At 38.9% G+C, this 23,018-nt stretch overlaps 1 protein-coding gene across 13 annotated transcripts in view; it reads right to left on the reverse strand.

The window, feature by feature from the left end:
• ABI1 (abl-interactor 1) overlaps positions 1-23,018 on the reverse strand; it is a 123,754-nt gene that overhangs the window by 35,596 nt on the left and 65,140 nt on the right. For 11 of the 13 annotated variants that reach the window (XM_006871669.1, XM_006871666.1, XM_006871668.1 and 8 more), the window contains exon 3: positions 3,125-3,301. The exons of 1 other annotated variant lie outside the window; for it this stretch is intronic. In XM_006871669.1, the coding sequence (XP_006871731.1) occupies positions 3,125-3,301 (177 nt within the window). Of the gene's footprint in view, positions 1-3,112; positions 3,302-23,018 lie in introns of all 13 variants that reach the window. One more of the 13 variants, XM_006871663.1, reaches the window with a different exon arrangement.

The raw sequence follows: 23,018 nt of genomic DNA on the forward strand, positions 1-23,018 counted from the left end.
AAGTTGAGAGATTCTAAATCTCTGGGCAAGCTGGTGGAGTAAGCAAACGCAGTGAGAGCTGACCCTCTGAATCTCCACATGGGAGACTGAGTGAAACAGATACAGATGGGGATCCTGGAACTCTGAGTATCAAGGTTAGGGCAGAGAGATGGACTCAGTGCCCACTGGAAAAGGAAGCTCAACAGGAGCAGTAAGAAAAAAGAAAACGGGCTGGCTATGGGCTGGTGTGGCACAGTACAGCCATCTTGAGCACCTGCAAGCAGCTAATGATACGGCAACCTGCAGGCAACATGGCACAACTGGAGGCTGGTGGCAACAGGGTGCAGTTCTTCCTTGTTACCATGTCCTCCTGGTACATAGGGTGGGGGTGGGGGTGGGGTGATGTGGCCAGTCCCCGTCCTCATCAACCCAGTGGCCAGTGGCACCTGAGCTCCTGCACAGCCTCTGCTTTGCCTAGCATACAGCTCCTACTTCTGGAAGTGTGTGAATCTGCCCTTAACTACACAAGCAGCCAACAGAGAACTGACTGTGTTCACACTTTTGGGCTTTACCATACCCACCAGAAGACAGGTGGTAAGTGCCTGAGAATGTATCAACATACAATCATCAACTAAATATAAATACCACAATATCTCAGAAAAACAGACAATTTTAGTTTACACAAAGAGTGCCTCAAACACTGACCAAAATACAAAGTTAGAAAATATAACACCAGAAATGGAAATGGTATCAGAAATACCTAAGAAGAAATTTTAAAGAAACTTCAATAGACTGAGGGAAAGATTGAGAAAACTACAGATGAAGGAAAACAAACAAAACTATGGGGAAAAAATGGCGAAACAAATTGACAAACTAATTAAAATAATGGGAACCATACCAACTCAGCAATTAAAAGCCAAAAGATTAACACTAAGTCTTCATAAAAAGATAATACACTGAAAGAGGAAAGAATGATTTGAATCAATGTAAAGTCAAATTACTGAGCTTGAAGAAAAATCTCCCAATAATAATCTGCTGCCAGAGGAACAATCAGAAAAAAAAACCCGAAGCCTAAAATTTATGTGGGACAAGAGGAATAACACACATGATAGGAATTCCAGAACAGAAACAGACACACACACACACACACACACACACACACACAATACAGAATATTGTCCAAGACCTGTTGGAAGCAAACTTCCTTTGTTGTTGTTAAGTGCTATTGAGTCAGTTCTGACTCAAAGCAACCCTACACAGGGTTTCCAAGGCTATAAACCTTTGTAAGAGCTGAGTGGCTGGTGGACTTCCGTCACAGCATGAGAAACCATAAAAAGCCATTCAAGAAGTTGAGCAAACTCCAAACAGGATGGTGGTGGTTATGTGCCCTGGAGTCAGTTCCAACTCATAGCAACCCTGTATACAGTTTCCAAGGCTGTAAATCTTTATGGGAGCAGAGAACCTCATCTTTTGCCCGCGGAACCACTGGTAGTAGTTTTGAACTGCTGACTGTGAGATTAGCAGCCCAACTCCTAATCACTATGCTACTTGAGTTCTTTTAAACAGGATAGACACCAAAGTGAAAATAAAACATATTATAACCAAATTTTTCAAAACAAAAGACAAGGAAAGAAACCTAAAAATAGCTTAGGAAAAACAAAAAGTTACCTACACAAGAGAACTAGTAAGACTAAAACTGATTTCTCACCAGACACCATGCAGGCAAAAAGACATGGAAAGACATGTAAAACTCTGAAAGAAACAAACTGCCAACCAAGAATCATATAGCCAGCAACACTGTCCGTCAAATATGATGGCAAAATTAGGTCATTTTCAGAAAAACAAAAATTAAAAGATTTTGTGAAACCCAAGCCAACCTTACAAAAAATACCAAAGGGAGTTCTTTGGACAGCGAATCAACAACAGGAGCGAACAACCTGAGACTAACATATACAATAATATCACCTAGATTCAACCCAGATATGGTGGTGGCTGTGTGCCGTTAAATCAGTTCCCACTCATAGCTACCCAATATAGGGTTTGCAAGGCTATAAATCTTTATGGGAGCAGAAAATCTCATTTTTCTCCAGAGGTATGACTGGTGAGTTCCACCTGCTGACCTACAACTAGCAGTCCAACGGGTAACCCACTACGCTACCAGGGCTCCTTCAACCCAGATACAGAAGTATGCCAAGTAAAATAAAACTGTACGATGAAAAGACAGAACCAGAGTTACAGCTGCAACAACACAACCATAAAGTTAAAAAGGGGGGGGCGGGGAATAATCCAGTTATTGAACTTCCAAACGAAGAGGAAATTAAATAGACTTCAAATAAATAAAATAAAAATCTAAATCAAGCTTTAGACCATCCCTCACCACTAACACTACCCCTAGTTCTAACCAGAACACTAATAATAAATGAAGTCCTCAGCAAAGCCAACACCTAGCCACAGTTCCAACCCTAAACCTTAGTCTTACCCCCACCCCTCCAAAAAAAAAGTCACCTAATTGCACCATTCTAAGAAACGGACATTGGCCACAAATAATCCTTCTCCCTGAAAGTCTGCAGAGGTGTGTGTGTGAGGGGGTGGACATGTATAGCATAAAACTAAATACACTTTACATTTTTCATAAGCCACTGGAATTATATGCATACACACAGACATAAAAACATAAAGGGGGCTTCAAAAAGTTTGTGGAATGTCTCCATTTTTTTCATGAACTTTTGAAGCCCCCTGGTACACATATTTAAGAAGATAAATACAAAATCTATCTATAAATAATATTCTAAACCAATTCTGAAAAGCATATGCTTTTTTTTTTTTTTTTTAACTTTTAAGAGATAATACCAGAACATAAAATTGTAATACTCATCTAGGATTCAAGCAGCCAATTTAATATTCAAGTTTTACTAATTTTCTAAAATATAACTCACTCCACAGATAAAATTCACTCCAAGGTTAGTATAAAACATAACTAACAAATGTTTAATATGTTTACTAAAACATATTTTGAAAATCATAATACTAGTTGCTAACTAATGATAATCTACTAAGAAACTTATCTTTATCACCATCTCTCCTACACAAAATAATTATTCGATGTGCAAATTCCTTCCCATGAATGTCATACAGAAGTGCTTACCTTGACACCATGGCCCACATCATCTAGAACCGTGTAGTCGATAGGTTTCCGAATATACCTTACAGGGCGCTCCATATTTGCAGGTGCTATTATTTTGTGAGTTCTTGATGTATTCTTATTTGTTGTCAAAATACCAATCTCTCTTCGAGCCACTTTCTCTTTATGAATGTCCACAGTCTGTATTTTAAATTTGAACAATGCAAGAAAATATTATTTGGCATAGGAAATAAGATAGATATATGATGTCGCAAGTAGCTTGGACTGTAGGCCTATACCCACATGTCTATTTTTCAGTGAATACTTTTGTCTTTCACTTCAAAATCAAGCAAATTATCCTCAAGGATCAAAGCAGAGAATATCTGAAGATGATTAAAAACACAAACTAATTTAATGGATTTAATTCTAAAACAATTCTCAGGAATGCAGTCTTATTTCCTAAAGACTTGGGGAGGGGGTGGTGCAGCTGAAGGAAGACAGGTTTGCTCTACTGAGGAACTTACATTTTATTTAGCATCAAGAGATGAGAAAAAATAAGCAACTACAATGAGTAAAGTGCTGTAGTCACATATGCACAGTTTACTTGAAACTATAAAACTGTATGGATCATAACAAACTATGAATTGTTCTGTAAAGAATGGGAATACCAGAACACCTAACTGTGCTCATACAGAACCTGTACCCAGACCAAGAGGCAGTTAATCAAACAGAACAGTGTGTGTCAGGATTGCATCTTTTTACCATACTTGTTCAATCTGTCGCTGAGCAAATAATCTTAGAAGTCGAACTCTATGGATTGGAGGAAGACTCATTAACAAACAACCTGTGAAATACATATGGCATAGCCTTGCTTGCTAAAAGAGAAGAGGACTTAAAACACATACTGATGAAAATCATCAAAGACTACAGCCTTTAGTATGGACTGCACCTCAATGTAAAGAAAATAAAAATCCTCACAACTGGACCAATAAATGATATGATAAACAAAGAAAGGACTGAAATTGTGAAAGACTTCATTTTGCTTGGATCTACAAACAATATTTATGGAAGCAACAGTCAATAAATCAACTGACGTATTGCATTAGACAAATCTGCTATAAAAGACCTCTCTGAAGTATTTGAGGGCAAATACATCATTTTGAAAACTAAGATGTACCTGACCAAAGCCTTGGTATTTTCATTTGCTTCATATGCATGTGAAAGATGGATAATGAATAAGACCAAAGAAGATATGATTTATTTGAATTATGGTGTTGGAGAAGAATACTGAATATAACATAACATGGACTTCCAGAAGAATGAACAAGTCTTTCTTATTTGAATAAGCACAGCCCAAATGTTTCTTAGAAGGGAGGATGGCAAGACTTCACCTCACATACTTTGGGCACGTTATCAGGAAAAAAGTTCCTAGAGAAGGATATTATGCTTGGTGAAGATCCTCAACAAATTGTACTGACACATACATACAGCAATAATTGTGAAGATGGTACAACACTACATAGTGCTTCTTTCCAGTGTACAAAGAATCACTATGAGTCAGAACTGAATCAACAACATCAAACTTTACTGAGAAGGATTCACTTAAAGGCTTTACAGTGTAGGTAAGTTTTAAAGGATGAGTGGCAGTATAAGAGACAAATATGAGAATTATTCAAGGCAGCAAACACTATAAGGTAGACAAAGGAATGAGAGAAAAGATTACAGAGTAGAAACATATGCCTACAAACCTATCTTGGGGAGCCTACTCAGTATTGGCCAATGCAGTGTTGTGTGTGTGTGTGTTTTAATATTGTCAACATTTCAGATTAGATGTGATGCAAAGACTCAGCTATGGCACTGTGAGTGAATGCGCTAGACTGAAAAGTTGGTTTGAACTGTAAGGTCAGTGGTCCAAGCTCACCAGCTGCTCCTCAAAAACACTACAACACAGGGTGGCTACAGGTTGTAACCAACTCTATGGCACTTAACAACAACTAACAGAAAGGCTGGTGGTTTGAACCCACCCAGTGGTTCTGCATGAGAAAGACCATCTATAGAGTATTTCCACTCTGTTACATGGGGTTGCTATGAGTCAGAATAAACTCAGTGGTACCACCAACAACAACAACAGTAGCACTAAGAGCATTATATGGCATTGTTGACAATTTAAACTTTATTCTACTAGCAACTGGGAATCAATAACTTAAATTGAGTGACATGATCAAATCTACATTTCAAGAGGATTACTCTGTCAAAGGTGTTGCAAACAGAACAAGATCACATGCAGTAAGACAAAATAGGAAGCAATTGTGATAGTCCAGGTAAAAGAAATAGAGCCCTGTTAAGGTAGTGGGTTAGGTAGGCTGTAAGGTCACACTGTAGGCTACTATGTAGGGTCACTATGATGAATCAGAATCTGCTGGAGACAGTGGGTTTTTTTATGGTTAAGTGAGAGAAAGTCATATCTAAACTGAAGCAGGAAAAATAAAGATATTGTTAGAAGAAAATCAGGCTTAATGTTATATTTGAAACAGATGTTAAGATTCTGCCTTATTTCACCAGAATTCAACAAATGATTGGAAACAACCTGAAATCACAAATGTACTCCCATCTTCTAAACAAGTTGTAGGGATACAACTCTCCATGTGTGTCTTAGCATTTCTGCAGTTCTTTTAAGAAGAGATACTGATTCCCTTATTTCAGATGCCAATAAACTAAATAGTCTAAAATGAGAGGAAATGTCTTCCTGGAAAACAAAATCAGCAGATGAAGTCTCCCTTCAAGGCAAAGGTCAGAAAGGCTTGTTGTCCATTCTAAGAGGTTTTGGTCCCCTCCCAAGCTCGGTCGCTCTCCTGTAACCCGTAATGTACCTCACTGTGTATGTAGGTACCACCTGCCTCTCTGTGTAGTACACTCTATAAACCAGGATTTTGGTCTAGTGGCACAAATATTGATATTCTGGCTAATGCTGCTGCCATGAGTAATGAAGTCCTTTGTCTTTGATCAAGGAGTGTCTTATCTTCTGACAGGATCCATGAAACTGTGGCAAGCTATCTTATTAGCCTTAAAAAGGGTAAAAATTTCAGACCATTCCCAATTGGTGACAGTTTTCACAATGAGGATAGAATACTGTCAGAGACAACACTTTCTAGAAAACGAAGGGAGAGCTGGTTAAGAAGATTTCAGAGACGTCCAAAAGAATTGTTAATGTATATGTATGATCAACCAGGCAATTAATCATCTTCTATTTTATTGCTTGTTAATGAATTGAGGAGGTTGTTTCAGCATAAGTACCAGAAAGAAGGATCAAAGACAGCTGCCTGAATGATGCTTGGTTATTGCCAGTCCTCCTCCAGATGGGAAGACTTCCTCACCAAGCTGAAAGTCAACCTCAGTAATTATGCCACAGTGAACAATTAGTACCAAGATTTGTCAGCAGAGGGGTGATCTGTGGAAGATTCTATCCCTTTTCAGACAATAGTTACAATAATTACAGACACCTAACTCTTACACTGAGCATAAAAGGAGGAAACACCACAACCACTATGGACAGAACTAGGCAAATCTTTAGAACTTGGCTAGTTTGCTTAGGACAAGATAGGCACAGCGTGTAATACAACCTATCATGTCAACATTAGATCCATTCTAAACCAAAACCACCAAATTCACTTCCATTGAGTCAATTCCAATTCCTGTATGACAGTAAGAAGCCTACGTGCTTTTTACAGTGGGACCTAGCTACTATGGGGAAACTTCAGCCCTCTTGGAAATTTACCTGAGACAAGCTCCTATGGAGCTTGACTTATCTTCCTAATCTTATTCAATTGGATTTAAAATGCTCATGAGGGTAATTTGTTGAAGCATGAAACTAACCAAAGAAATCTTGATAAATTCTTGCTCTAAGTCTTGAAACCTTAAAAACTCACCTCTTATATTAAAGTCAAGTAACAATTTAAGATGCTTATTTGACAAAGGAGCAGCAAATACTCTACATTAAGGTTGTTGTTGTTGTTGTTATGTGCCGTGAAGTCGGTTCCGACTCATAGCAACCCTGTACAGGGTTTCTGAGGCTATAAATCTTTATGGGAGCAGAAAGCCTCATCTTTCTCCTGAGGAACAGCTGGTAGTTTCGAACTGCTGACCTTGTGGTTCCCAGCCCGATTCGTAACCACTACACTACCAGAGCTCCTTCTAGACTCCTAAAAAACAGTAGTTGGACTCCTTTAAAACAGTTACTGTATAAATAGAGAAAGAGTTAATCATAGTGCAGCCAGAAAATAGAGTGTAGTGAATCCAGACAACCCCAAATAGTGTGATTGATTAGGATCTTGCCAGATAATAACCATTATAGGCTGATCACTGCAGGGCCACTTAAACGAAACCAAACCAAACCCACTGTCAGTGAGTTGCACGGGGTTTCTAAGGTTATAAAACTTATCAAGAGCACAAAGTCTCATCTTTCTCCTATAGACCAGCTGGTGGGTTTGAACTGCCAACCTTGAGGTTAGCAGTCCAGTGCACAGTGACAGTACCACTGAAAACTAAAAGCAAAAACCTTGCTCACTAGTACGAAGCTATTCTCTTCCCCAAGCTCCTCTTACATCCCAACCTCAGTTGCCATACAGGCCACCATACTCCCAAGGGAGACTGAAGACCAAAGACACTTGGTACATTTGGGAGAGGTAACTTTGAGGAAAGGAGGGATTTAAATTTTCATGGCTCTGTTAGATACAGGAGCCCAAGTCATGTTCACAATCCTCCTGTGGAGAGAAATGGTATTTGAATTCAGTTACAGAGTCCTGGTGTGGCACCGAGGGTTAATGCACTGGACTGCAAGGTCAACGTGAATTGCAAGGTCGGCAGTTCAAGCTCAACAGCCGCTACTCAGAAACCCTATACAGTGTTGTTATAAGTCAAGACTGACTGGACAGCAACAACAACACACTAAGTATTGAGTAAGATATTCAGAGGGAAGGAAAGCTAATGCAATCTTTTGGTTGAGGCTCTTAAGACTGAATCAGTGTACTATCACTGTGGCATCAGTTGCTCAATGTGTAACTGGTTTTGATATATTACAAGCCATGTACTGTGAATCCTCGTAAGTGCTGGGGGCATTATCCCAATTGGGAAGGGCCAAGCCCCACAATCCTTGACTTTGAGTAAAAGTTTCTTATGATGAATGAACAGCTTAACTGGCAAGAGCCTCCTCCAGTACAAAGAGGGTACACCCTTTCTGAATATTCCATTTGGGGATGGATTAAAAGGTGAGAAGGGTCCAACAAACTTGCCTTGTTATATAAAAATGATACAGTCCAGATGTTGCCTATGCCATCTCAGATGTACATGAAAAAGTAGATTTTTTTTTTTTTTTATAGCTTTGGGAAAAATGATTATCTTCTGCTCTGCGCTTGAAACAAACCTATTATCTCAATGAGGCCCTGATTCACAAAGGCTCTCTCTAAATGCTGGGGTCTTCTTCACCAATGATTTAACTAAGCAGTGAATCTACTGTGTCTAGTAGGTAGTTCTGGCGATGCAGAACAGAAAATGTGTGTGTGGTGACTTTGTTCCATGGACACAACTCTAAGCCATTCTCAGATCTGATTAAGACCACCCTTGAGAAGCCTTGTTGTATTTGTATTGACTCTTGAGTCATTACCAATGGTCTAGTTATTTGATTTGATATTTGGGAATATATAGACTACCATGTGAAACACAAGGCATGACCCTGATGGCACGGTGCTTAAACTACCAAGTTACTAACCAAAAGGTAAACAGTTCTAACCTACCAGCCACTCCAAAGGAGAAAGATGTGGACGTCTACTTCTGTAAATATTTACTGCAATGAAATCATACAGGGTAGTTCTACTCTGTCCTATTGGGTCATTATGAGTTAGAATCAACTCAATGGCAACACATTTGGTTTTGACTAAATGCATTGTGTAAACTGCTGATCAAACCATATAGGTCGCTGATGTAGATATTCATTATGTAGACACACTGTCTAATGAAATCAATAGGAATCAAGCTGCGGATCAAGCCTGCAATGCCCAGACTGCCACCACTGCTGCCTGAAATCCATCATCATACTGTACATGGAGACATATTATCATAAAATACATACAAAGAACTTTATGTTCCTGATACAGAGGGAACCACTACATCTCAGACTTACAACTCCTGAAAAAAGGCTCATTTCTCTCATAGTAAGAGAAGCCACATAGCTTCCTACTAGCAGAGTGACTACATCATGCCTTTGAAACACTTTTTCAGATTACGGTATTACTATTCCGATCCGATCAATTGACTCCAGCCATACTACTGTGGCCCTTGGCACTAATCTGTACCAATCTAGTATGATAATAATGTGGGGTTTTAAAAATCACAAATGTCATTCAACAATGAACTGACAGTCAAAGTATTTGATTAACTTTCCACATTCCCTACCAACCACAGTCACCCTGTATTGCTGAGTACTGGAACAATTCCTCAAAAAAATCATCTTCTCCCGCTCCACACACATTACTAAATCAGTTTGGTTACTGAGTGTGACTGTCCTCAAGAAGAGATTCTCACTCCCTGACTACTTCCTAAGTAATAATCAGGATGAAAAGGGTGACAGAGAGGTATATAAGCATAGTTTTAAAACTTGGGATTCTACCCTACCATTCCCGAGCATGATGTTTTTCTCTTTTCCCTACTGGAAACCCCAGGCTGATATATTTGGTACACAGTTTAGGTTACAGCTCAGTCAAAAGATAGCTCTGGGAATTCAAACTTAATTCTAGTCCATTCTGCCACATAGATTTCTCTTATTGGATTTCTGTGGTCTTAAATCATAAGGATAATGAACACTTGCCTAAGTACATTGCTGCTAAATCCTTCTTTGAGTTTAAGTCTCTTTGAGTGTAAGACTCTGGGATGTTTAAGAAGTCTTTGGCTCATGTGGACCAAAGTGAAAGACATAATGTTGTTGTTGTTAAGCTCAGTCAAGTAGGTTCTGAAACATAGCGACCCTGTATCAGGTTTCCAGCTGGGGAGTTTCAACTGCTAACTTTGTGGTTCACGGTCCAGCGCTGATCCTAAAGTACCACACCAGAAGTCCAAAAGACAAAATAGGTCTCTGTAAATTTAATAAAAATGCCGTTGTCCCTCTTGCATGTGACATTTGCAGACAAAAGGTCTTGGAACAACTTAGGGATGGTTGGGGAAAAGGCAGAGTTAGCTACTGGCATGGGACACACTGATTTTGTGGCAATGGAAGAAGAGCATCCACCTCAGTACTTACATCCTATGAAGTAAGGAAAACACATTAATAATCTCTGTTTCCCACATTCACCCCTGGAACCTTCCTCACAAAGGAAAATGTCCTGATGAAGCTCTACCAAACTGCTGCAAATTTAACTGGGTCAGCCATACCCTGGGTCAGCCATACCCTGCCAGAGAGCTCTGATCTATTCCTCATTCCATACACACTTTAACTTCACAGAAAAGTCTTTCTGAAACAGCAGCAAATTACCCCAGCTCCTACACTTTCCAGGCAAGACACCTGTCCAAAATGCCTTTCCTGCAGCCACTGGTGGTGGTGGTAGTTGAGTGCCATGGTGTCGGTATTGACTCATAGCGACCCTGTATTCATTGGGCTTCCGAGGCTGTAAATCTTTATGGGAGCAGAAAGTCTCATCTTTCTCCTGCAGAACGGCTGGCAGTTTGAAACTACTGCCTTGAGGTTAGCAGCCCAACTCATGACCACTACATGCTACCAGAGACGAATGCCAACTAACTGCCTTCAGATGTTGTCGTTGTTGTGACATGCCACTGAGTCGGTTCCAACCCATAGCGACCCTGCATAGAGTTTCCAAGGAGCAGCTGGTGAGCTTGAACCGCTGACCTTGCAGTTCAAATGGCTTTGCAGTCTGGCACATTAACCCACAGCACCACACCAGGACTCCAAATGCCTTCAGATAGGCCCCTCCAAAACCAAATATTAGACCTGGTTATTCATAATGAACTAGAACTCTAAGGCTTACCAGGTATCAGGGAGCAAGGAGGCCCCATTCGAGAAACTACTGACCTGTGTGACCTGACTGACATGGGTCTCCTAGGGGCACAAGAAGGGAAACAACTATAAACCACACATTCTTTCCAGAGCACTTTATGCAGCCTTGTGAGTACTTCTTGTGTGAAAGCCAGAATTAACTTGCCTCCCTCCTAAAAATGTGGTGACTTACACTTCAGGGGTAGTCATGAGACCATTGAGTGAGTAAGGGATCACCATCAGTAGAGATCATGCTACAGATACCCAAGATCTCCCCAAAAATGAGGTTATTCTTGATTATTCCAGAGGGGACGGCTCCTAGAAGAATAACTGACTTATTCATTATATATACTTTGAGATAATTATCCCTACAATGGGAATAATCCAAATAGAAAAATTAGTTGAAATTAGTCTGTGAGTTTGGCTAAGGAGTTTGGCTATCTACCTTGGCCCTGAAAGCATTCGGGTCATCTCAACTCACTGGCCAAGATTGTTAGGGATGATAAAATTGCCTTAGATTTCCTCCTTGCAGACTGAGGGCAAGTTTGTGCAATTTCTAATATATCCTAGATGTCCTGGATTAACGCTTCAGGTCAAGTAGAAAGCTAACACAGAAACTTAAGGAGAAAGACACCAGGGTTTCTAAGGGAGTTCAAGGTGGTTTACACTATCTGTGTAGCTGGCTATGTTCAAGATTCTAAGGAACACAATTGAGGTCAATGTTGCAGTTAGACTTCATCCTGTTACTGTGATGGTGTTGCTGTTAAAGTTTAGCGCCGTCAAGTCAATTTCATCTCACAGTGACCTCATGTGACAGAAAGAACTAATCTACAGGTATTCTAGACTGACTGTTATGGGGCAGATCACCAGATCTTTCTCCTATGTAGTCAGTAGGCAGGTAGCAAGGGCTTTCATATGAGAATTTCATTGGGAAATCTTACCCCTTCCACCCTGCAGTCCAGATCTTGTTCTTTCAGAATTCTTTTATTCTTTAAACATTTAAAAGGAACACAATTTGTGTGCTTGAGGATGTCAAAACTGTCCTTTTGATGCAGTGTACATTGAAAGGCGCGGAATTCTTCAGGGAAAGGTTAAAGAAAAATAAGGTATGTATTTTTACTTTTTTGTTTAATAAAGATGACTAAGATTTTGCAGCATTACTTATTACTTAGCCTCATACATTATAATTGCGAATCACATGTTGTTTTGGAATGCTGCCACATATGTTTAAATATCTTCCTTTTCTAACAGGTCTAGCATAAGTTTATCTGAACAGATCTTAGTTAAACACTGCCTGATATGGAATTAAGTTTAGGAGTTTCTAACTTCAGGAGTTTCTAACTTCAAAGACTGGAAATACTTAGATTTTATTGAAAGGTAAAAAAATATAGACCAACACTCTGCTGAGTTTGTTCCTACCTCTCTGAAAACTTATTCTGTCTCCTTTACAGGGCCATGTTCCTCTGTAGATGCAGTGCCTCTAAGTTTAGTACCAGGATCATTCTTCTTTATACCTCCTCTTCAGCAGACTCATCCACATTCACACTAAAGTATTATTTATACACAGATAAGCTTTTCTAGATTTATTCTAGTCCTCTTCTCTGAGCTGTACACTTGTACATAAGATGGCTTAACCTTCCTCTCAAATGTTTCAAGGGCACCTCAAAGTGCATAAGCCCCAAATCAAATAGTCTACGTTACCCTAATTTCACACCTAATGCTAACTTCATACCCAATATCACAAAATCTTGTCACATTTACCAAATATATGCTTCTTTCTGTTCTCACTACTTTAATCCTTATCTTCTACTACCAGCTTTCCTTTGGCTATTACAATAGCTTTCCAGCTGGTACTCTTTGCATCCAACCTGACCTCCTTTCAGTCTGTTCATCATGGTGCACCTGTGGCGATCTTTACTAAAAAAAAAAAGCAGATTTGAGGGAAAAAATGAAAAAATTGAAGATATCTCACCTGTTAAACACTATGAAAAGAATTCCACATGGTCACTAGTCTTCAAGGGAAAAATACATTCAAAATGGCTCAAGTTCTTTCCTAATTTTTATCAAACATTACAGTCCATACTCTCCTTAAAGTAATCTTTCTTTATCCTTTCTAATTCCCTTACACACTGAAGAACTGATGTTGTTGTTAAGTGCCATAAGTCAGTTCCGACTCATAGCGACCCTATACAGGATTTCCGAGGAGTGGCTGGTGAGTTTGAACTGCCGGTCTTGCAGTTCAGTGCTTACCCTACAGTGCCATAATAGGGCCTTTTTTCAAATTCCTTGAAAAATTCTTCCCCAGATCTACTCCTCCCCATTCTTCCAATTCTGAATCACGTAAGTCCAAACCACCATCTGTCCAGCAATACACAATCTTCCACATGGCAGGGTAAGTGAATACAGAAAGTAGGAGGAGGGGAACAGGCTTGGAACATTTGTACAACAACAGCATACATATGTTCACCACCAGAAGCTAGGTTTTTCAGTGAGGCTAATTTCTTTTTCATGCTTGAATATCCTTATATTCACACTTTTTCCTTCATTTTTAATAGCAAAAGGTTGGTATACGGAAATTTAGTTTTCAATCATAACATCTGTTGTTAAGTGCTGTCAAGTCCGTTCTGACCCATAGCTGTATAGGGTTTCCAAGGAGTGGCTATTAAGCGTGAACTGCTGACCTTGCGGTTCAAATGATTTTGCTGTCCAGCACAATCATTAACATGCTACATATAAAATTAAAAGTTACTCTAGTTGAGAGAGATTAGACAGTCCAAATGACCACCCTGCAACAATGCCTAGATCCTTGGAGTACAATGAAAATCCACTGATTAGGAAAAAGCACACAAACTTGAAATCAGACAACCTATACGTGAATACTGGCTTTTACTTACTAGTTACAAAATAGTATACAAACTTTAATAAAATGGGGGTGGATTAGTATTAGAACTTAAAACACTGCTTACACAAAAAGTACCAAAATATATTAACCAAAACAGAATCTTATTTATCAAACTATCTAGTCTAAAACCTGTAATCTAGGGAAAGTATTTGTAAAAGAACAAAACATGGACATACTATATAGTGTATTAGAAAAATGATGACTGTGAAATATACTTCAAACCTCTAGTTCTGCTACTAGCAAAGGAATGCTAAAGGGCTCCTCTAAACTAGTCTACTAATCATGAAGGTCCTTGCAGCTTGAAAATGATTCCAATGTAAACAAGTCTTAAAGGTTTGTTTTTCATTTGAAAGAAAAAGGCAAATGACAGAAACCCATAAGTGAAGATCAAACTTGGTAATAGAATGTAAGAGATAAATTTGATGTTTCTGTTTACTGGAAAAGCATCAAAAGATAATAAAATAAACACAGTTTAACAACTCCTTCATCCAGTTTTGAAATTATGCAATGGTTCACAAATTTTTTTAATTTGTAGGAAATCATAACAATTATAAAATATTTTTCTAAAAGCAAATTAAAAAAAAACAAAACAAAACTGCTCTGCAATGGGCTCGTAATAAAGAACATAGTTGCAGTACTCTAATACAAAGGTCTTTGAATTTAGGTAACATAAGGTGCTAATGACTAACAAGTTTGACTGCTAACAAAAAGGTTGGAGTCAATTCAGAGACCTCCTTAAAAGAAAGTTCTGGGAATCTACTTCCGAAGAATCAAGACACTTTTTAAAAACACTATGAAGCAGTTTTATTTTAACACAGATAGGGTTCTGCAGGAGTCAAAATTAGGACTTTAAACCAATTCAAAACAATACAGCGACTGTCAGCAGGAAAAGAGCCTCATATGTATTGCATAGCAACCAAATCTGTTGTTCATGGTATTCTCATTTAAGTAGGCAACAGAATACTCTGCCCACTCAAAGATGGTGGTAGACCACACTGCTTTCAATGAGTCTTGCTCTCCAGCGTCCTGCCAATAATACTGTTCTCCAAAAGTGGGCCACAGTTCTTCATCTTGAAAGTTTCAGGAGCCTGAAGAGGGAGACAAGATCAATGGAGAGCAACACACATTCAAAGGACCACGGATGGCTGCTACCCTGGTCAAAATATCATAGGGAACAGATTTGGTTGTAATGTAACATACAAATGGCCCTTATTTAAAACGTCAATTACTGAACCATTTTGAACCTAGTCAAAAAGCCCTGGGCAAAACTGACTGGCCAGCAATTGGTTTATTGGCTTTAAGATGAATATCTAGAACTAATAAAAATAAGAAATCCCTTCTGACAGACTCAAACAATAACTAAATAGCACACCCCTACCCATTCACATCCAGCATACATCTCCATTCTCAACCCTACCCACTTTAGAAATGTCAAGTCTTTCCAAATTGACCTACAGTGTCAATGCATCCCAATAAAAATCTCAACATGATGTTTCAAAGTTTCAAAAATGGGTATGATGTAAGGGGAAAGAATGGCCAATATGTGATTCATATGTTTTTAATGTAGGGAGTACTTGCATATAGATTTATTAGTAAAGCCATAGTAAATAAGACAATAGAATTCTTTAAGCAGTTAAATAAATGGACCAATTCAATAGAAGAGAAAATTAAGAAATAAACTCATGCTTAAAAAATAACTTATTTTATAGTGGTAAAACTGTGGAAGGATACATTATTCAAATAATGCACTGTTTTGCCATATATAGAAAAACAGTAATACTGGATTTCTACCTCAGACCACGGGGTGGGGGTGGGGGGTGCATTCCAGATACATTAACTGCAAATGCAAAAACTGTAGCATTTTCATATTTGAAATATTAAGGAGAATGAATGAGCTACAGCTAAATGAAATAAATACAGTAAAGCCTGTAAGAGCTGGACCCTGACAGGACAGCCTTGTTTTTCCAGGTATTTCAAGTGTTCCACCTTTGACAGGGTGTACACAGTCTTACCACTCGTTTCAGTAAAACAATATTTGGGCTTTCCTTCTCTTACACTGGATCCAACTTTCACTGGTTTTACTGTATAAACAGATCTTAGAAACATAATGCTAATATAAAGAACTAAATCACCAAGTCACACAAATCCTGCTGTATAAGCATGATTTCCATTTTAGAAAATACAAACATAAGCAAAATTAAACGATTATTTAGGCATATGGAGAAAAACGTTTTAAAAGGGCATGAAATTGACTCCCAATGACCTGGAGATGACAGAGAGAGGAGGAAGGGTGGTTGATCCAAAGTGTGGTAAGACCTGGGGATTCCTGATTCCATGGACAAGGACATAGCCATGGAGGGCTGGAGCTGAGAGTGAAGCATCCAGCTGATATGAAGTGAGGGGATACGCACAAGAACGCCCAAACTTGTAGATAGTATCCATATGATGTAATAGCTCAAAATATCAACTGAGAGGGAAAGAGTCTTCACATCAAGAATCAATCTATGCCCTCTGTATACAGGGTTGATAGGGGTGGGCAACTTAGACATTAGCTACCTAAAATGGGGGTAGAGGGGGAGGCTATAAAGGCACAAAGCGACTGGCTTACAAGTTCTCAAGAAGGAGTTTAGTTACAGAGTGTGCGAGGGAAGGGAGAATGAATCTCCACTGAATAGTTTTCATCTTGTCTAGAGGGGTCTGGTGAAAGGAGATGGGGATTAAGAGTCTTATGATTCAACACTAATTGTTATTCATGACCAGTTGCGACTGTCACAACTGTAAAAGTAGAAGTTTTGTAACAAAAAGGGGGGAATAGTTAATCTTACAGTCCAGGAACAGAGGACCTTTTTAAGGAAAAAGAGCATGAGTGGAATGTGGGACCCTATCCTAAGACATCAGAAATGGAGGCTGAGATGGAGACATGGAGAGAGAAAGAACAGCTGAGAACTTCAGACTCATGGAAACAGAAAGGCTGTGTGCTGACAGCCTAGAGGCAGGACTGCAGAATGTGCCCTTTGGTTGTTTAAATGATTATATATTCCTGAGTGTTTCAAATACTGTTGAATGATGATGCACAAAACCGATGTTCTCCCATGTAAACAATCACTCAAGTCACAATAAAAAAAACTTAAAAAAAAAAAAATGGATGGTGGTAGGGAGCATGAGAATGATGCATACTCCCTTGGCAATGTAAAAAGAAGCCCACAGGCAGATGCAACAAAACTGATCATATTCTAGTTCTTAACTTTGTGGTGGACTCACAGATACTTGCTAAATTACAGTATATACAACATTTATTCCTTTGTATGTATTCAGTATGTAAGATAATTTTGTTAAGTCTTTCAATGTATATTGTATACAAAGTATAAATACAGCACAAAGAATGATTAATTCTTCCTGGAGCAGCATCAAAAACCTCCACGTAAGAAGCCTCATATTAGCGATATCTGACAAAAGTAGAAGAAAAAAGAAAAAACAAACAAACAACAAGTAGAAAGAACAGCATAAAAGCAGAGGCATGAAAATAAAGCATTGTCCAGAGACTAGGAGAAATTTTTAAGCAGTTAAGAACAACAACTAAGCTGACATAAAAATGAAAATAATACATTGAACTCTACTCTTTGTTAACAGTTAAAGAAAGACTAAGGCAATTAGAAAAGCAAATATCACAATTTCTTACTAAAGAGTCAAGTGGGCCCAAAATATGAGCAGAAAATATTACAATTTCTTTCTAAAGAGTCAGTGGGCCCAAAATATGAGCAGAATGGGCACAGAATAAGTAAAATAAATTCTGTAGAAAACAAAAGTTGTAAAGAAAAAATTTAAATGTTTCAAAAGCAAACCTAAGTAGAGAGGAAATTTTCATTTTCTAAATGGATGTAGATATAAAAGGAGTAATTTTGTAAGCAGACAAGATTTTGAAATTATTTTAAACTGTTGTATAAAAATATTGTTTTAACTGGGTTCTCCTTCTACTTTCCACTTTGGTGGTGCGGGGTGGGGGGGAGGTGGGGAACAACGATAGGATTTTATTTTATTTTTAAGAGATCCATAAGAAAAATCGTTTCTAAATAGCAAAAGATAAAAAAAGGCAGGCATGACATAGTAACACTACATAATTACCTTACGTATTTTATACAACATAATATGAGAAGGCCTATGAGCCTCCAAGTTGTCATTGCCAATACAGGGAGGACATTTAGATTTCAAATAAAGAATCGTACATTTAAATAAAAGCACAATAAATGTTTGCTGAAAGAATAACTATAGAACGAAAATTCAAACACTTTCACCCTAAATAGAAAAAGGAGTGGGGTATAAAAGGGTGGAAAAAGTGCGAGAGAATCCAGAGACAAGCTACACAGAGGAAGCCTTCAGCCAAGAAAGAGGCGATCTTTGTTACTGCTTGTTTGGACCAGACTCTGGAAATGGCCCTACGCCCAAAATTCTGTGTTACAGAGCTTTGTTCAATAAGCTTGAAACAAGGTCCCAATCAACTGCAAAGTTAACTTGATTCAGAATGACCTACATATGCACACTATAAAATAGACTTATTTAGAAAAAGATGAACTGCAAAATCAGACTCTGGTGAAAAAAAATTAAATACTTGGATCAAAATTATCCTGAAATATTTTATGTTGGTAGAAACTGGATCTGTCACTGATTCTTTTGCCAGTGTTCATTTTCTTAGTATTATCCAATGACATTTTTCTGTTTACTTTCCACTTAAGAATATAAGGTACAATATACAACATTGTGCAGTCGTGGTGTGGCACTGTCAGATAAGCACTGGACTGCTAACCACAAGATCAGCAGTTCAAACCCACTAGCCACTCCTCAGAAACCCTATACAGCATCACTATGAGTCATAACCTACTCGCTCTCACTTTACAACAGTGAACCACATGGTAATCATACTTCCACATCAAAAAGAAAACTGTTCTATTTACTTTAGTGATAATCACTTTTGATCCAAACTAGGATATAAATTAAATATGAACTTTTAAGAGAACATTGTTGCAACTGTTGTTGTTGTTGTTGTTGTTGTTCTGAACCTTTAAGAAAGTTGGATGTAGATTATCATCTTTATCCTGGTGCTGCAAACCACATGTAAGCAGTTTAAACCCACCAGCTGCTCCTCAGAAATCCTATACAGGGTTGTTATGAGTTAGAACCGACTTGACAACATTTAACAACAACAACAGACTATCTTATGCCAATTGATCATGGTATACCCAAGACTATGGTTCTGAGCCCCCAGGCCCAGCAAGTCATTCCCTCAAGGTGTTTGGTTATTTAGTTTGTTTTGCTTAGCAAACCACACAACCCTCTTATACATTAGTTTTCTATGTGTACACTTTGTTTGTGTGGGCATGTTATGTCCAGAAAACTATGGTACATCCCTTCTTAACAACTAAGATAATACATTTACGTTTCTATGGAAATGCCAGGCAGTAGACTCTTAATGATTATAAGCACATATTCAGCAAACAGACTGCATGGTATTAAAAGTAGGCTATCATTTACAATAAGCACTGGCTGCAAACCACAAAGTCAGCAGTTCAAACCCACCAGTCACTCCATGGGAGAAAAATGAGGCTTTCTGCTCCTGCAAAGATGTAAAAAGCCTCAGAAACCCTATACAGAGTAGCTATGTGTCAGAATCGACTGGCCAGCACTTAACCATTTACTAGCTGCGTGTCCTTGGGCAAATTACTTACCCACTCTATGTCTGTTTTCTTACTTTACAGATGAAAGGAAAAAACAAACAAGAAGTTGTACCAACCTCACGTGGTTATTGTGAGGAGTCATATGTGAACGGCTTTCAAGCCTCTGACATGAGGGCTCAACCGATGTTACCTTTTATTAACCTTATTCTCTGCCCCCAAAGTACTCACATGATTTAATGCTGAGTTTACTGGATATTACACCAATAGAAACTTAATTTAAAAACAAAACTTTATATTCTATAATAAACACATCTATTAGCAAACTTGGAGTCCTGGTGTGGCACTGTGGAAACCCTATACAGGGTCGCTATGAGTTAGAACTAACTCAACAGCACTTAACAACAACAATTAGAGAACTTGGAAAATATAAATTGCTAGTTAATTTAAGATGCTCTAGACTATATTACACATGTATCGAGTTGTGAAAATCAGTTTTATAACCCCCCCCAAAAAAACACACACACACACAAAAAGACTAAAATTCATCACTTTGAAAGGATTTGGATTACACACAATAGCCGTCCTTTCTAAGTCTCGCTATTTCTTGTCTATTAGTTGCAGGAATATTTTTGGTCCTTATAATTCTTCCTACAAGTAACACACATTTTGAGGTATTTATACAGATGTTGTTGCTGTCGCTAAGTGCTGTCGAGTCAGTTCTGATCCATAATGATCCTGTATAGGGTTTCCTAAGAGCAGCTCATGAGCTTGAACTTGCAGTTCAAGCAAACTGCAGTGCAGCATATTAACCCACAGCAACACACCAGGACTCATTTATACAGATAGGGCATTTAAAATTATAAATTGGGGCTTCAGATTAAATTTAGAGGACTGATTACATACTTTTGTTCTCTTATTCCTTGTATTTCACCAATATGACTGCCAAAGAATCTACACACACACACAACCACATTCTAGTTCAGAAGGATAAAATCCACTGCAGTCACTTTGGAAAACAATTCTGAATTTCACCTTTTAATAATAAAGACCTGCCAGACTATCATATGATCCAGAAATTCTCCTTGGTATATACCCAAGAGTAATGAAAACATACATCCACACAAAAACTTATAGAGGAATGCACTCATAGTAGCATTTTAATAATAGCAGAAATGTGGAAACAATCCACATGTCAATAGTTGGCAATAAAAGTAATGAAATACTGATATATGCTATGATAACATGAATAAAACTTGACATCATGCTAATTGAAAGAAGCTAGTCACAAAGGACCATATAATGTATGTTGTTGTTGTTAAGTGCCGTTGAGTAGGTTCTGACTCATAGAGACCCTGTTAGGGCTTTGAGGAGTAGCTGATGAATCTGAACTGCCAACCTTGCAATCAAGTGCATTACCCCACAATGCCACACATTTAAATGAAATGTACGGTATAGATTAGCATATGAAGACAAAAGAGCTCCATAAGATAAGCACTGGACTGCAAACCCACCAGTGCTGTGCAGGAGAAAGATGAGGCTTTCGGCTCCCGCAAAGATTGACAGCCTTGGAAACCCTACAGGGCTGAGTGAGTCAGAACTGACTCAACGGCACTTAACAACAGAGTAGAAACAGGAGTTGGAGATGGGGGCACCTTGGTAGTCTCAGAATTCTAGGTTGTTGTTTTTGTTGTTTCTAAGTGCTGTTGAGTAGGTTCTGACTAATAGTGACCCTGCAAAGGGTCTCCAAAAGGCAGTAGGTATGCCAGTAGCCCTTCACAAACACAACCTAAACCCACAGGGAGTACAGCATAGTAACTAAGAATCTAAAACAGACTACATGGCTCAAACAATGCCATTTAATAGCTGTACAGTCTGAAGCAACTTATATAACCTCTCTGTGTATCTGTTTCTTTATCTGCAGAATAGGGTTTTTGTGAGAACAAATGAATTCTGCTTGGCACACAGTAAGGACTATACAAATGCTCTAGAGATCAAGGCTGGGAATAGAAAAAAATGGGACAGAACTTGGTTTTTCATTATAAGTCCTTAGGTAGTACTTGACTGGCTTTTAACTACACTGATTTATTATTACAATCACAAAAAAAGGAAGAAGGGATGGGGGTGGGGAAATGGAAGTCAATTACAAAAGTTGGGTACAAATCATATACCTTTAACACAAATGAGACAGGTAGAAAAATAGAAAATGATTCCAACACCTCACTTATCCATGTAGACGAGGCTTTTAGGAAAATTTGGCATTACCTGAGGAAGAGGAGGATGACACAGTGGCAGCCCTGGAACCTAGACCTTCAGAACTGTTGTGCCCCCAACTTCCATCTCTGCACCTCTGTGCTCTAAACCCCAAGGCCCTAGTATCAGGGCTACACTCAAGCTGGCCTGAGGCCAGAAGGCTGGACTAGAGGCACAGTTGATGACTCTGGGGCTCAGGCAACCAGCAGGCTTGGGGATCACGACTGTTGGTGACAGTTGTTGCCCTTGTCCATGACCCCCGCAGTTTCCCCCCTCACAAGTCTAGTCACTTACTACCACCATGCATGGCAAGGAAGACCCCACAGAAACAAGAGACGCACCAGTGGTTTTGGAAGACTTGGAATTCAACATCAAGACTCTGGAAACTAGCAACTGCTCAGAAGAGTACAATGGTGGCCACGGAGGAGGAGGGGGTAGTAAGATTTGCAGCAGCACCCAGGCCCCAAATTACCCCAAGTCCACTTCCAGCTGTACGACATGGTCTTTTCTAGGGCATACAGGTAGAGGGGAACAGCAGTACTAACCACCCCTGGCTTCCTCTTGGGCCCCTCTAACCCCTTGCAGCCCTCCCACAAGGGATCCCTCAAAATTTGCCTCAGTGGCCTCTTTAGCACAAAGCAGTAATGATAACTTCAGTGGCATGGATGGGACTGGCAAAAGGCCTAGAGAGCTGGCTGCTTCAGCTGTGAACCTGACAAGTATGGGTGGTTTTGTGGGCCTGGAGTTGAATGCAGGAAAGAACCCAGGTCATGGCAAAAATAATCAGATTTCTTTTGGCTACTGTTCTAACTGTGAAATGCTGAATAACAAGGTAAATCAAAAAGTTAAGGAGTTAAAAAAAAAATTAAGTAGGTGTGGAATCTCTGCAAGAAACAAAGAAAGGGTCTGATAAGATAGTCTTGGTCTGGCTGAGAAGGAGGGTGTGCTACAGTGACCTATGGCTCTTCTAGCACTAACTAGTCTTTGTAACTCCCACTGAATGACTAGAGGGGACCATACAAATAAAGGGTATATAGGCATCAACATGGATTGAGTTTT

The sequence above is a fragment of the Chrysochloris asiatica genome, unplaced genomic scaffold (genome assembly GCF_000296735.1).
Source record: "Chrysochloris asiatica unplaced genomic scaffold, ChrAsi1.0 scaffold00172, whole genome shotgun sequence".
NCBI lineage: Eukaryota > Metazoa > Chordata > Mammalia > Afrosoricida > Chrysochloridae > Chrysochloris > Chrysochloris asiatica.